General features: G+C 63.5%; 3 protein-coding genes across 3 annotated transcripts in view; 1 reads left to right on the top strand and 2 right to left on the bottom strand.

The window, feature by feature from the left end:
• Positions 1-614: 614 nt before the first annotated feature.
• P884DRAFT_332324 (polyketide synthase) lies at positions 615-8,383 on the bottom strand (the record flags this gene model as incomplete). The annotated part of the gene is made up of 7 exons (XM_069445780.1): positions 615-834; positions 986-1,494; positions 1,608-4,118; positions 4,242-4,816; positions 4,974-6,874; positions 6,972-7,640; positions 7,730-8,383. 7 exons carry the CDS (start codon positions 8,381-8,383, stop codon positions 781-783), a joined length of 6,873 nt encoding a protein of 2,290 aa, XP_069294261.1. The 3' UTR covers positions 615-780.
• Positions 8,384-9,206: 823 nt separating this feature from the next.
• On the top strand, positions 9,207-13,037 carry P884DRAFT_316565 (uncharacterized protein; the record flags this gene model as incomplete). Its single annotated transcript, XM_069445289.1, has 4 exons — positions 9,207-9,233; positions 9,291-9,593; positions 9,822-12,443; positions 12,618-13,037. 4 exons carry the CDS (start codon positions 9,207-9,209, stop codon positions 13,035-13,037), a joined length of 3,372 nt encoding a protein of 1,123 aa, XP_069294260.1.
• A 471-nt stretch (positions 13,038-13,508) lies between these two features.
• Positions 13,509-14,561, bottom strand: part of P884DRAFT_280468 (FAD binding domain-containing protein) — a gene marked incomplete at both ends in the record, with an annotated part of 2,814 nt that continues 1,761 nt past the window's right edge. Inside the window, one exon of the mRNA XM_069443442.1 lies at positions 13,509-14,475. Coding sequence (XP_069294259.1) covers positions 13,509-14,475 — 967 coding nt within the window. The remainder of the gene's footprint in view (positions 14,476-14,561) is intronic.

Below are 14,561 nucleotides of genomic sequence, written 5' to 3'. Positions count from 1 at the left end.
TTTATTATAGTAGGTTAGCTAAATCCTATAAGAATATAGCTATCTATAGCTAACTATACTAATCATCTTTATTAATAGTAAAAATGTATATACTAACGTAATAAACCTATTAAACACTAGATATATATAGGCTATTAATATTTAATATAAGTAGATTATCAAGAGGTATAAGGAAGGCCATTTTATACTAAAGTATATAGCTAGCACTAAGATAGCTATAGATAGGCTAACCAAGCTACTAGAAAGAGAGAAATATACCTACTTCTTACGGCTACTAGGGATAACAGAAAGACGTGTCCCCTGGGCGGTTTAAGCCGTAGTAGGCAGATAGGACTGATAGATAACCACCTTAATTTGTATCTAGACTACTACTTTAGGTAGAAGGATCAGGCAGTGATGTGGCTATCTGTGGGGGGGTGTGGTGGACTGGGCCCACCAGGGCTCTAGCCCTACCGAGGTTGTAGCCATCTACATCTTCCTGCAGGTTGGCTCTGGACGCCTCCGTCCTTCTTCCTACAGAACCATCGCCAACTACGTAGCAGAGATACGAAGATCGTCAGTTCTATCCGCGCATCCACCTGTAAGACTTTCTAAAACATCAACAGCAACAACAACAACAGAAACAACAACAACAGAAACCAACAACAACAGAAACAACAACAACAGAAACAACAACAACAGAAACCAACAACAACAGAAACCAAAACAAAAAGGGCGTACTTCTAGCTCACAACCGCTGCCGTTGCCATGTGCTTGCTGCGAGACCTGAAGCAATCTAGTCTAGTCCTCCAACATCTCACAAGCCGTTCTCAAATGCTGCGTGAGCTCCCCAACCTGTGCACCCAAAAGCGCGTCAGCTTCAGAGCATTTGAAACGCAAAGGGGCCTCGAAAGACAAAAGGCTAAAGGAAGTAACAACTGATAAAGAAGGGGAGAGAGAGAGAGAGAGAGAGAGAGAAAGAGGGGGCAAGGGCGTGCTCGCTCACGTTCTCGGGCTCAAACGGACTAAAGTGGTCGCAGTGCAGTTCCAAGACGGGCAGCCGGCGGCCCAGAAGGCGCTCCCAGGTGCGGATGGAGCGGTCCGCGTCGGCCGGGTCGCCGAGCCAGGGGTAGTGGGCGCCGCCCAGGGCATAGCGGTCCATGGTCTTGACGCACCGCACCATGACGCACGGCGGCGGGGACGACGACGACTGGCCTGCCGATGGCGATTGGCGGTGGTGGTGGTGGTGGTGGCGGCGGCGGCTGTAGTCCCCCAGCATGGCGGCGAACCGCTTGAAGTTGGCCTCGACCGCCTCCTGCATCTCCCGCGCCGACGCCGAGGCCAGCGCCGACCCCGACCCCGACCTCCGGCCGGACACGACCTGATGGATCACCTCGGCGGGGAGGGGCTGGTGGTCGACGGGGGCGGGCGAGTCGATCAGCACGACGCCCTTTACGACGGCTCCCCCTAGCTGCCTCGCGATCTCGAAGGCCAGGACGCCTCCAAAGGACCAGCCTGTAATTATTCGTGGTTGGATTTGCTTGTCAGCATTAACCACAAAGGAAGGAAGGAAAGAAAAAAACAACAACAACAAAAAAAAAAAAAAAAAACATGAAGCTCATACGTACCAGCTAGGATCAGAGGCCCGCCCAGGGGTGCGCCGAGGTTGGCCTGGCGGATGTAGTCGGCCGCGAGGGCCTCGAGCGTCTGGGCATCGGAGCGCAGACTCGGCACGCCGTAGACGTCGCGGCCGAGGGGGCCGACGCGCGCGTACATGCCGCAGGTGCCGCTTCCGTCGTGGAAGAGGTACAGGGGGCCGCCGCCGCCGCCGCCGCTCCCGCCACCACTTCTACCGCTTCCGTCGCCGAATTTCTGGAGCTGCCGGATTCCCGGCGCCGGCGCCGGCGGCGGCGGTGGTGGTGGTGATGGTGCGGCGGCGGCGACTTCGGGAGGCGGCGAGGGGGCGGCGGAAGAGAGCCTTGTCGCGGCGCACATGTCGTGCAGTTGGCGGTAGGTCAGCTCGCCGACGCCGTCGTGGTCCTCGACGGTGACGCCGAGCTTGTCCCGCAGCGCCCGGCAGAGCTCGATCGACAGCAGCGAGTCCACCCCGAGCGCCGACAGCGGCACGCTCCGCTCGTCGTCCTCGTCCTCGGGCAGCACTCCGCACACGGCCAGGAAGAGGGACCGGAACTCGGGCAGGGAGGTGGCGGCGGCGGACCCGGCGTTGCCCGTCGACGGCTTGTTGTTATTGCTGTTGATGTTGATGTTGTTGTTGTTGTTGGTGGTGGTGGTGATGGTGGTGGGGGTGATGTTGTACTCGGTGTTCGGGGTCGCCGGCTGGTCCGGCTGGAACGACGAGGAGGTGCTGCTGTCGAGGGATGAGGTTGCGGGCGTGAACTGGAGGACCGAGTGCGCGGCAGTCGTGGGGGGCGCGGTCGGCTGCTGCTGCTCGTGGTGCTGGAGCTGGTGCTGCTGGGGGCTGTTCTTGGCGACCAACTGGACGACCTGGGCCAGGTCGGAGCATTCCTGGAGCTGGTCCGGAGAGACGGTGCACCGTAGCGTCTTGGCCAGCGTGTGGGAGAGCTCGACGGACAGGAGGCTGTCTAGGCCGAGCTCGGCCAGCGTGGTCGCCTCGGTCGGCTGGTAGTCCACGCCGCACAGGCCGCGGACGATGGAGCACACGGTGCTCGATATCTCCGTCGCCGTCGCCGTCGTGTTGGTCGTGGTCGTGGCCGTTGTGGTCGTCGCCGTGGTTGCCGTCGTCGTGGTGTAGTCTCCCGCCACGGGCCTGCCCTTCCCCCCCACGCTGCCACTCGGCCCGGCAGCAGCAGGAGCAGGAGCAGCAGCGGCCGGGCGGCGGCGGGCGACCTGACGCGAGAGGTGGGCCTTGAAGGGCTTGAGCTTCAGTTTCTTGAAGCACATGCCCTCCACGTATCCCACGATCCTGCCCTCGGCGTCGAGCGCGTAGGCGTCGGCGATCAGGGAGTGCTCAATGTCGACCAGCGAGCAGTAGACCTGCAGCTCCTGCCGGTGCAGCGAGGGGCTGTCGCTGGGCACCAGGGCCTGCTCCAGCGCCACGCAGATGCAGGCCGTGTCGGCGTCCACGAGCGTGTTGGCCATGAAACCGGGGGCGTGCAGCAGCGTGTCCACCAGGGCCGGCGAGGTCACGTACCCGCCCTCCGCTCGGCCCGAAGGCGGCGGCGGCGGCGGCGGGGAGGGGTTGGGGGGCAGCGTGAAGTACCCGTGGCCCTCGGAGCCGGCGGCGACCGTCGTCAGCTGGCGCAGCGTCATGAGCGGCTTGTCGTATTGGACCACGCGCGGGAAGATGACGTGGTAGATGGTCCGCTCCGAGAAGGACTCGGCCAGGCTCCGGGGCGCGCCGTCGACGGACCTCCTGAGCCGATCCACCCGCCCGCGCCTCCGGGCCAGGATGTCGATGACGGCCTGCGAGGCGACCTCGAGACTGCGGACGCCTCCCGCGCAGAGCGTGTCCCCCGAGCCGGACGAGCACACGTAGCTCTGGCCCTCGACGGGCTGCATGTTGAGCGCCGTCTTGATCACTCCGCGCGACGAGCCGCCGGCGGCGTCGTCGTCTCCGCAGACCAAGGGGTGTTCGAACTTGACGTTCTCGAACATGAACACGTTGGACGCGATGCCGAGGGAGGCGTGGTAGGCCAGCGCCTGCGACACCACCTCGACGTACACCGAGGCCGGGCACAAGGGCACGTCGCCGACCTGGTGGGCCTCGACGAACTTCTTGATCGGCGCCATGGCCGTCGACGCGTACCTTGTCGCGCTACCGTCCTCGACCGCCGGCGAGACGTCGGTCAGGAAGGCGTACTTGGGCCTCGGCGGGGGCTGCTGCGGCTCCGAAACCCCCCCCGGAAGAAGCTTGTCCTGGCGGGACGGCGGTTTGTAGGGGACGTAGTACGTCGCCAAGTTGAGCGGGTGCCCCGGGAAACCCCTGACAAACTTTGCCTGCGAGCCGTCGTAGACTCGCCGCCACTTGATGTCGTATCTGCGCAGGTAGAGCTCTCGCAAAGCCGAGCTCAGAGAGTCCCAGGCAGCGCGGGTCGGAGTCAGCGACCCCAAGAAGGTGTAGGACCGGGATGCGATGATTTGCTTCAACATGGACTCGGCTGTGTTTTGTTAGTTTCCCAGCCGGAACTGTTATCGAGACAAACAGGGGAAGGTGTTTGGGTAAAGCGCAAGGGGAAGAGGAAGGGGAAAGGGGGGAAACGGGGAGGGTAGGGCATAATTACTCGAAGGAGAAGGGCCAATCTCGATAAAAGTGGGATGGGAGCCAGCCAGCTCCGGCAGGGCGTCCTCGACTACACCGGAGAAGTTGACGGGCTCGCGAGCATGCTGGACAAAGTAGTCGGCGTCGACCGTCTCGGACTCCCTGAACAGCCTGCCACGCAAGCTGGACCCGGCGCGCAGGGAGGGCGGGCGGAAGGGGACGGCGCGGGCGGCCTGGCCGAGGTCGCTCAAGATGGGTTCCAAGGCGGGCGAGTGGAAACCGTAGGGGACGTCGAGGCGCTTGTGCCGGATCCCGTTGTCCTTGCAGTGCTGGGCAAGCTTCGCCAGCGAGTCCACGGGGCCGGCCAGGACCGAGTCGGACGGGCTGTTGAAGCACGAGACGGTGATGCCCGCCAGCTCGTCCGCCTTGTCGGCCAGCAGCTGCTCCACGGCCGCCGGCGACAGCCTGCACGCCACCATGCCGGTGACCTGGGGCGGGCACCGGGTCGCCAGGAGGCGCGCCCGCCTGGCCAGCAGGAGGAGCGCGTCTTGCCAGCCGATCATGCCGGCGAACGCAAACGCGGCGTATTCACCGATGCTGTTGCCGGTTAGCCGTACTGCTGCTGCTGTTGTTCCGACGGGGGGAGACGAGTGGTTGGGGAGGAAGTAGAGACAAGCAATACGAGGAGGGGAAGAAGAAGAAGAAGAAGAAGAAGAAAATGAGGTGAAGGAAAAACACAAGAAATTAAACTTACCTATGTCCAATCACCAGGTCCGGACTGACTCCCCAGTGCCTCCAGGTCTCTGCCAGGGCGTACTCCAAGACGAAGCAGGCGCACTGCGAGATGATGATCTGGTCCTCGGCCGACCAGCAGGAGGAGGAGGAGGAGGAGGAGGAGGAGGAGGAGGAGGAGGAGGAGAAGGAGGCCTCGGCGGAGCCGGCCAGGAAGGGCGACGCGGGCGGGAAGCCGCGGGCGACGAGCGTCTCGTCGCACCGGTCCGCGATGCTCCGGAAGAGCGGGACGGTCGCGAGGAGCGCGGCGCCCATGCCCGCGTAGACGCCGCCCTGGCCCGAGAAGACGAACACCGTCTTGGCCGGCAAGCCAAAGCCCCCACCTGCCGTCGCCGTCGCCGTCGTCGCTCCCTTGGCCGGGTGGTGGCCGCCCAGCTGCTCCGCCAGGTCGCCCCGGTCCGAGACGACGGCCGACCACCGGTGGGTCGGGTACTCCTGCCTCCGGGCGTTCGCCGTGTAGCACAGGTCTTCGAGGCCCGCGTCCGGGTTCCGGCTCAGGAACGCCAGCAGGTCCCGCCGGGCGGCCTCGAGCGCCTTGGCCGTCTTGGCCGAGATGTTGAGGAGGTGGTGGCTTCGCCCGTTGTCGGTCTTGGTCTGCGCGTCCTCCTCCGGCTCCTCCTCGAGCCGGCGATGATGGCCAGCCGCCGCCGCCGCCGAGCGAGGCTGACCCCGGGCTGGCACGTACTCCTCGAGTACCAGGGCGGCGTTGGACCCGGACGCGCCAAAGTTGTTGACGAGGGCGCGCCGGGGCGTCGTCGGCTGGCCAGGCGGCTTCTTCCACTCGGTCATGCGCGTCGGGATGGTGACCTCGCCGGGCCGGTTGGCCGGCAGCTTCGGGTTCGGGTTGACGAAGGAGGCCTGGGGCGGGATCTGCCGCCTGTCCATCATGAGGAGCAGCTTGGCCAGGCCGGCGACGCCCGAGGCGGCCTCCGAGTGACCAAAGTTGCCCTTCACCGACGACACGTACAGCGGCTGGTCGGGAGGCCGGGGGCAGAAGACGGACCGGATGCTGGCCATCTCGGCGGCGTCGCCGGCCTGGGTGCCCGTGCCGTGGGCCTCGACGACGCCGATGCTCCGGGGGCTGGCGCGGGCCGAGGCCAGGACGGTCCTCATGAGGGAGGCCTGCGTGTTGGCGTGCGGGTGGGTGATGGACTTGGCCTTGCCGCACTGGTTGACGCCGACGCCGCGGATGACGGCGTAGATGTGGTCGCCCTCGGCCGCGGCGTCGGCGAGCCGCTTGAGCACCACGACGCCGCAGCCCTCGGCGCGGCAGTAGCCGTCGGCGGCCGCGTCGAACGGCTTGCACTGGCCCGTCGGGCTCAGGAAGTGCGCCCGCGCGAGGCCGTCGTACATGTCCGGGCTCGACATGGTGTTGACGCCGCCGGCCAGGGCGGTGCCGCACTCGCCCGCCCGCAGCGCCGTGCACGCGTGGTAGATGGAGACGAGCGAGGACGAGCAGGCCGTGTCGGTCACCATCGAGGGCCCGCCGAACCTGAAGGCGTACGACACGCGGCCGGCGATGAAGGCCCGCAGAGTGCCGGGGCTGTAGTAGACGTCGATGTCGTCCCTCAGGTTGTCGACGTAGTCGCCCGTCGCCACCCCCATGTACACGCCGATCCGCTCCCTCTGGAAGGTCGGCGTCGAGTCCGGAGCGTACCCGGCGTCCTCGAGCGCTTCCAGGGCCGCCATGAGCACCAGCCGCTGCTGCGGGTCCATCGACTTGGCCTCCCTGGGCGAGACGTTGAAGTAGGCCGGGTCGAAGTCGAACGAGTTGTCTAGGCAGTTCGCGTGCCCGTTTCCCCGGGATCGACCGTGGGCCTCGTCCGAGTCTTGCGCGCGTACCTCGAATCGCGATGGTGGGATCTGGGGGCGAGGTGGGTTAGTTATTAATTAGTTTTTTATCTCTCGGCCAGCTCCATCCCGGTGCCCCGGTGCCCCGGTGCCCCGGTGCCTTGCTTACCTCGGCGACAGTACTCAAGCCGCTCGCCAGGAGCTGCCAGAACTGCTCCTGTCCCTTGGCCCCCGGGAAGTTGACCGACAATCCGACTATGGCAATGTCGTCCTGTGCCGGCTGCGCCAGCGACTCGGCCAGGTTGTCGACCACGCCGAGGCCCGGATGTGCGGAGTCTCCCCGGAATGGGTCCAACAAGGAGCGCGAGCCCGGTCCGACGCCGATGATGCGGTACGCGGCCGACGAGTCTCCCCGGAGGCGGTCCAGGATGGAGGCCCTGAGGCCGGCGCTCGTCCCCCTCCAGTCCACCGTGTCGATGAAGATGTTGCGAAGGGCCTCCTCGAGCAGGATGTTGGTGGTCTCCTCCGGGCCGGTCGGATCTGCGGCGGAGGAGTCGGAGCCCATGTGCTCGCCGTCCGCCGCCGAGATGACGGAGGCATGGAGGGCCTTCCGGCCGGGGAACGCGATGTTCCTCCTGGCGGCGTCGCTGAGGGTTGCGTCCACCGCTCGCTTGGACTTGGAGCCCCCGTGGTAGAGAGCGTGAATGTGCGCCCAGCGGCACTCGATCGAGCGGCCTTCGAGGTACGTCTTGACGCGCTGCAAGTCGGCGGCGTAGCCGCTGAGGGACAGCGCCACGTCGCTGAACACGGCCGAGATTCGGACGTTACCATGCCGGTCCTGCTCACAAGGCGGGATGTGCGTTCAGCCAAAGACCGTCAGGGCTTCCACATCAATGGTTGGAAGAAGACAAACCAAACCACACTCACCTCGCTTTCCTCTGCGTAGTAGCCCTTCAACAGTTCTCCCATTCTCTTCTCCGTCACCCCGAATACGCCCAGGACGCAGGAACTCGACCCTGATGATTCCTCTAGCCGCTCCCGCTCATCGGAGAGGGAAGCTGCCCGTACCCCTATCCAAAATGCCAGGCGAACGCCCTCGACCGCCGCCTGGACGAAATCATCCGAGTCGTATGAGGAGAAGGCGGCGGCCAGGATGGCAGCCAGAGCGCCGGTACAGATGCCGGTGGTCTCGTGGACAACATGCCTTCCCCGTTGTTGTTGCTGTTGTTGTTGTTGTTGTGATTGGTACAGCATCAACTCGAGGATCTGGCGCGTGTATAGGGAGATGGTCTCGAAGACTGGGTGGGACTGGAGCATCGATGGGGGCACCAGGAGATGCTCGCTCTTCTCAAACACCTCCTCTTCGACCTGGTTCCCGTGGCCAAGGGAGTCCGAGTCGGCCCTGATGCGGGACTCCCGGAGTAGCGCATCTTGGGCTCTGCGTAGAAACGTAGAATAGGCGACCTTCTGCTTCTCTCCGAGCAGCGCGATCAGGCTGTCGGGAGCTCCCGACTCGACAAGGTGTTGCCTTGAGCCCTGTCCGGAAAAGACAAGGATATCTCGCGTATAACTGGCCGACATGCTGATCGCCCGAGTCTCTCTCTCTCTCTCTCTCTCTCTCTCTCTCTCTCTCTCTCTTTCTTTGCTCTCATACACGCACAGTCTCGTTGACGTTTGGTTTTGGTATTTTCTTTTTCTCCTCCTTTTCCAGCTCTCGCGGCAAAAAAAGGGGGGGGGGGAGATGGGAGAAGAGATCAACGTAACTCGTGAGGAAGCATTGGAGGGAACGTTGTGGTCTCTTTCACACAACATGAGTGTAATAGTAATGCGAAGCAGTAGTTGTTTGTTTGTTACATTGAGTTTGCTTCGTCAGTGAGGCATATGCTTTCTTCTCCACCGAGACCTCGAACCGCTTGGTGCCTGCCCTGGACCCGGCCCCCGTTTCAGTGGTCCCTTTTACGCCGGTCCGGCCGCTGCCGCGGTCGAGCCCCCGTCCTCGCCTATCAAGCGTAACTCGGGTCCCCATAAAGGGGCATCTTGACGCCGCTCATTGGACCCAGGCCGACGCGCGCGCCAGCATCTCGTTGCCCTGCGCAAGTGGTGGGGACGACTATCTATCTCGCCTGGTCTGCCTAGGTGTTCTGCCCGGGAGGCCACGATGCTATACACAAGTGCAACAAACAACAACAATAACGCAACCCAAGAAGGCCACGCAACCACAAGTTTCTGACTCAGAAACCTCTCACTCTCACCCACTCTCTCTCTCACGCACACATACACACTCTCTCTCTGTGTATGTCGGTGTCCCTAGTATTCGCAATAAACAAGCTCACCAGAGTCTCACCCTCTTTCGCCGTGATTCCCCGCGGCAAACGAAGAAAGAAGTCCTTCTACCCGAGAGAAGATGCCCGCCCAGACGAAGCCCCCATTTGTGCGCCCCAAGTTCAGTGCACTCCCGAGAGACGGGAAGCTGGGAGAAGCAGGGGAGCAAACCACGTCGCTGCTCGATCTTATCGAGTTCAATGCGGAGCATAACCCCGACCACGTGTTTTGCTTACAAGCCAGCGTTGCACCGGACCGGGGCCCTGCCGAGGATCTCGGAAGGCCGGCCTTTGAAAGCCGCACCATCCGGTTCCGGGAGCTGGACTCGGCCGTGGCCACTTGCGCGGCTCGGCTGAGTAATCTTCGGCAGCTGGACGACCAGGGGAAGCCCAAGACCCTGGCGCTGTACCTCGAGAGTGACGTGGGCCTGTTCATCCACCTGGCCGCCATGCTCTCCCTCGACGTGCCGGTACGCGAGACACTTGTCCTCTTGTTTTCTTCTTTCCTTTTCTTTCCGTTATGCCTTTTTTTTGGTCCTCTCATGTTTCTTCTTCCTCCGCCTTCTCTTTTCTTTATTTCCTTCCTTCTCTCGTTCCTTTTCTTTTTCTCTTTTGTACTTTTCCTCTTCCCATCATGTCGGCTTTGTGTGTGATTACCCATGAGCCTCCGGCTGGACTTACACGTTTCCTAATAACAGGTCCTCCTGCTCTCGGCTCGGCTGGCATCGCCGAGCGTGCAACACCTGCTCGACAGGACCGGATGCGATACGGTGCTGGTTTCGACCCGCACCAGGCCCATCCTCGCCGGTTCCGTTGCCGATCACGTCCGGCTCCAAGTGGCAGAGCCATACCTGGCGTTTCTTGAAGATTCACGAGACGGCAGCAGCACCGACGGCAACACCAACGGCAGCAGCAACGGCAGCATCAAGACAGGCAGGGAAACCCGCCCATGGAAGTCCGGGAAGTCTTCCTTGATACTCCACTCGTCCGGTACGACGGGGTTCCCCAAGCCCATCGAGCTAAGCTCGCGATATCCTCTGGTGTATGCCGCCTGCCACGAGTTCCCGGAGGGGGACCAGATCGACTGGACGAACCTCTCGACGCTCCCGCTGTACCACGGGTTCGGGCTGCTGGCGCCCTGCCTGTCCCTCTCGATCGGCATGACCTGTTGCTTCCCGCCGTCCTCTATTATCCCCGCGGGCCGCTCGACCCTCGCGCTGATGGAAGAGTTTGACTGCCGCTCCCTGATGACCGTCCCCAGCATCGTCGGCGAGCTCCTGGCCGTCGCCACCGCCGCAGGTGGCGAGGGCGACAGAGACGGCGACAGAGACGGCGTCGCGCTCGGCCGCCTGCGCGCGCTCGAGTTCCTGGCCGTCGGCGGCGGCGCCATCGCCCCCGAGCACGGCACCCGTCTCGCCGAGGCCGGCATCCGGATCCTCAACCACTACGGCGTCACCGAGATCGGCGCCATCGCGTCCATCTTCCGCCCCGGCCCGGACTACAACTGGCGCTTCCTCCGTCTCCGGACCGACCTCAACCTGGAGCTCCGCCCGGCAGACCCTTCGTCGTCGTCGTCGCCATCTCTATCGTCGTCGTCGTCGTCGTCCTCCTCCTCCTCCTCCGGCAACCGTTGGCGGCTGGTGGGTTGGCCCATCGGCTGGGACGGGCGGCCGTTCGAGATCCAGGACGACCTGGAGCGCAACCCGGACGCGCCGCCCGGCCGCCTCGAGGTCCGCATCCTCGGGCGCGTCGACGACGTCATCGTGCTCAAGACGGGCGAGAAGGTGCTGCCGCAGCCGCTCGAGTCGGCGCTCAACGCCCACCCGGCGGTCAAGACGGCCGTGTGCCTGGGCCGGGGCCACTTCGAGGTGGTCGTCCTGGTGGAGCCGAGAGAGGAGGAGCAACAGCGGCGGCATCAGGAGCAGCAGCAGCAGCAGCAGCAGCAGCAGCAGAAGGAGAAAGAGGAGGAGGACGCTCTGGTGAACGCGGTCTGGGAAGCCATCGCGCACATCAACCCGACGCTGGACCGCCACGCGCGCGTCACATCCAAGGCGGCCGTCATCGTCAAGCCGGCGCACAAGGCGATCCCGCGGACGGACAAGGGGTCCATCAGCCGCCGGCTGGTGCACGAGGTGTTCGCCGAGGAGATGCGGGCCGCCTACGCGGCGATCGAGAGCGAGGCTGGCGGCGGCAGTCTCCTCGGCGACGTCGAGTCGGGCCTCCGCAAGATGGTCGCCCAGGTGTTTACGCAGGGAGACGGCGTCGACGTCCACCGGGACCTCTTCGAGCAGGGCATGGACTCCCTGCAGGCCCTGCGGCTGGCCCGCCTGGTCAACTCGGCCGTCGCGAGCGTGAGGCCCGACCAGGGGGGCCAGTCGGTAGCCTCTGCCGAGTTCATCTACCGGCATCCGTCCATCGCCAAGCTCACCAAGGCCGTGCGAGAGCTGCTGCCGCCGCAAGACGGTCTGTCCTCCAGGGACGAAGGAGAAGAAGAAGAAGAAGAGGAAGAAGGACGGGAGGCGCGGATGAGGTCCCTGGCGTCTGCATTCGCAGCCAGCGTTACCGAGACCGGGCCCCCCCGTGCCCGCGTCCTGTTGACGGGTCCCACGGGCGGCCTGGGAGTGCAGGTACTGTCCCGGCTGGTCAAGAGGGCCGACGTCGACAAGCTCATTTGCGTGTGCAGGTCTTCCGCCGCCGGGGCCGCGTCGAGGCTCCGGGCGGCGCTGTCGGGCGCCGGCATTTCCCTGAGCGAGAGCGAGTGGGACAAGATCGAGACGCTCGAGGACTCGCGGTTGCAGTCGGACCCGGCCACGCGGTCGCGGCTCGCCGGCGTCGTCACCCACATCGTGCACCTGGCGTGGCCCATGGACTTCCACCGCACGCTCGACAGCTTCGAGCCGCACCTGCGCATGCTGACGGCCCTGATCGAGCTCGGGCGGAACGCGAGCGCGAGCGCGCACGCGGCGGACCCGGCCCGAGCGCCGCGGCGGCGGCGGCGGCGGCAGCAGCCTGTCCGGCTCGTCTTCGCCTCGTCCATCGCCGCCGTGCGGAACCACCGGGACGGGCCGAGGGTGCCGGAGCGCGTCATGGACGACCCGGCCGCCGCCGCGCCCATCGGCTACGCCGAGGCCAAGTGGGTGTGCGAGCACGTCATAGCCTCGACGGCCGACGCGTTAGGGGACGAAATCGAACCCGTCGCCGTCCGTATCGGGCAGCTGAGCGGCCCCGAGCATACCGGAGGCATCTGGAAGACGGGCGAGCATGTTCCCGCGCTGGTCAAGGCCGGCCAGAAGATTGGGGCTCTGCCCTCGCTGCGTGGTGTAGGTAGAGATTCCCTCACGACTTAACTCCCTTTTTCTTTTTCTTTCTTTTTTTCTTTTTTTTTTAGGAGCTGGGTTGGGGGGGGGGGGGGGGGGGGGGGGGGGGGGGGGGGGAGGGGGGGAGAAGGGGTGGGAATCGGGTGGAAGGCCGCCGCTGACAATTTCGCTCTTCAGACCATCTCCTGGATTCCCATGGACCGCGCGGCGCGTGCTCTCGTGGACATCTTGTTCCACGGCGAGAGGCTGAACACGCCGGTCTTGCACCTCGAAAACCCCGTGAGGCAGCCGGCTCGCGACGTCATGGACATCATCGCGTACGAGCTCGGTCTCCGCGGACCGAACCGCCTGCTGCCGTATGACGAGTGGCTGCGGCGCGCCCGCGAGACGGGCACCATCGATTCGCTGGTTGATTTCTTCGAGAACCATTTCCGGACGCTGGCCCTGGGCGACATCATCTTGGACACTACCGAGTCAAGGCGCATCTCGGAAACCTTGCGCAGATCTGGTGGCCTGGGTGCCGATCTGATCGCAAAGTACGTGCGCGACTGGACGAAGCAAGGGTTTCTGGCACCCAAGGTACAGAATGGTTCTTGAGTGACCTGTAAATTGCTTAGCCGTCTTTTTTTTTTTTTTTTTTTGCGAGTACCAGAATATAGTTTGGCAGTGTGAAATGAATACCGAGCATGCCCCTTTTTTTTTTTCCCCTTTTCTTTTCTACATGTTCAAGGCTTTGGTGTTACGGCTTATACACCGTATGCTTATACACAGTCCTATTATCTATCAAAGCTTGTAAGTAAGTATTAATTAATATTAATTAGCGTTGATTGTTCAAGTAGGAGCCGGGTACTTCTTACACAACATATGCGGCACAAGGGCTCGTTGACCAAATATTTAATATGGCACGAGAACGATCAAGAACGCTATCTGCAAAGGCCGTATATTTCCGAGAGGGCTAACTAACATGCCAAATCTTTGTCTAGAAAGATGCCTCCAGGGGCTTCTCGACGTCATCGCATGTCCGCTTCCCCCGACACAAGTAATAAGTACTATTTAAACAACGTACCGTCAGGCAGTCAAGAAGCCCTCAAAGTAGCCCGCAATCTTGTCCGTCTCCTCGGGATAGGCGGACGCGCCGACCCACAGATCCGGCCGGATGACGGCCACGGCGCCGTCGCGGTGGTTGACACCGTAGGTCGTGTGCGCGTCCTCGTCGGGGGCGCGGTCGTCAAAGACGACGACGGTCGAGGCGAAGCGCCGCAGGGGGGCCAGCAGCTCGCGGCCGGCCTCGGAGGCCTCGAACTGCTCAAACTCCCACGGCATCAGCTTGACGACGAGGACGACCTGGAAGAGGGTCTCGCCGCCGAAGCGCCGGTGGAAGCCCTTGGGGTCGACCAGCGACCGGGCGAACTGGCCCACCCGGCGGCGGACCTCGGCGCCCTGCAGCGACGAGGCGAAGACGACGAGGTGGAAGCGGCCCGCGCCCGAGAGCGCGTCGTACAGGTAGCCCGTCTTCTCCCTCCCGAAGCACACGCGCGGGTTCGGCGCCCGCACGCCGTTGCGCACCTCGATGGCCGCCCGGCCGCTGCTGCCGTCGTCGACGGGGCGGCGCGGCGCGACTACCGACTCGTCGTAGGGGCAGTCGACGCCCAGCAGGAACTGGCCGTTGGTCTTGAAGAAGCGGCGGACGAACTCGTAGTCCTTGGCCCGGTCGCCCTTGTTCACGTTGTGGCCCGAGTGCACGCCGTTGCTGCCGCCGCTGACGGGTCCCTGTCCGTCGATCTGCGCCGCCTCGAGCTTCTCCGGTTCGTCCAGGTCCGGGACGCCCAGCGTGGAGCCGCTGATGAACCGGAGGTACTCGCCCGACACCCGGATGATCCTGGACGCGTGCTTCCGCCGCTCGCTCGTGTACGTCGGCAGGAGCGTCTTGTGGTCCGCCAGCCCCTTGGAGGCCAGGCCGAGCTTCCACCCGAGGTTGCACACGTCCAGGATCGAGGCGTTGAGGCCGAAGGCGCCCAAGACGCTGTGGACGTGACTACAAGACGGTAACAACATCTCCCAGTCAGCTCCCGCACGATGCAAAAAGGCGGGTTTATTTATTTATTTTTTTTTGGGGGGGGG

Source organism: Thermothelomyces heterothallicus (assembly GCF_042370625.1).
Source record: "Thermothelomyces heterothallicus CBS 202.75 unplaced genomic scaffold P884_scaffold_30, whole genome shotgun sequence".
NCBI lineage: Eukaryota > Fungi > Ascomycota > Sordariomycetes > Sordariales > Chaetomiaceae > Thermothelomyces > Thermothelomyces heterothallicus.
This window is presented reverse-complemented; position numbering and strand designations above follow the sequence as displayed.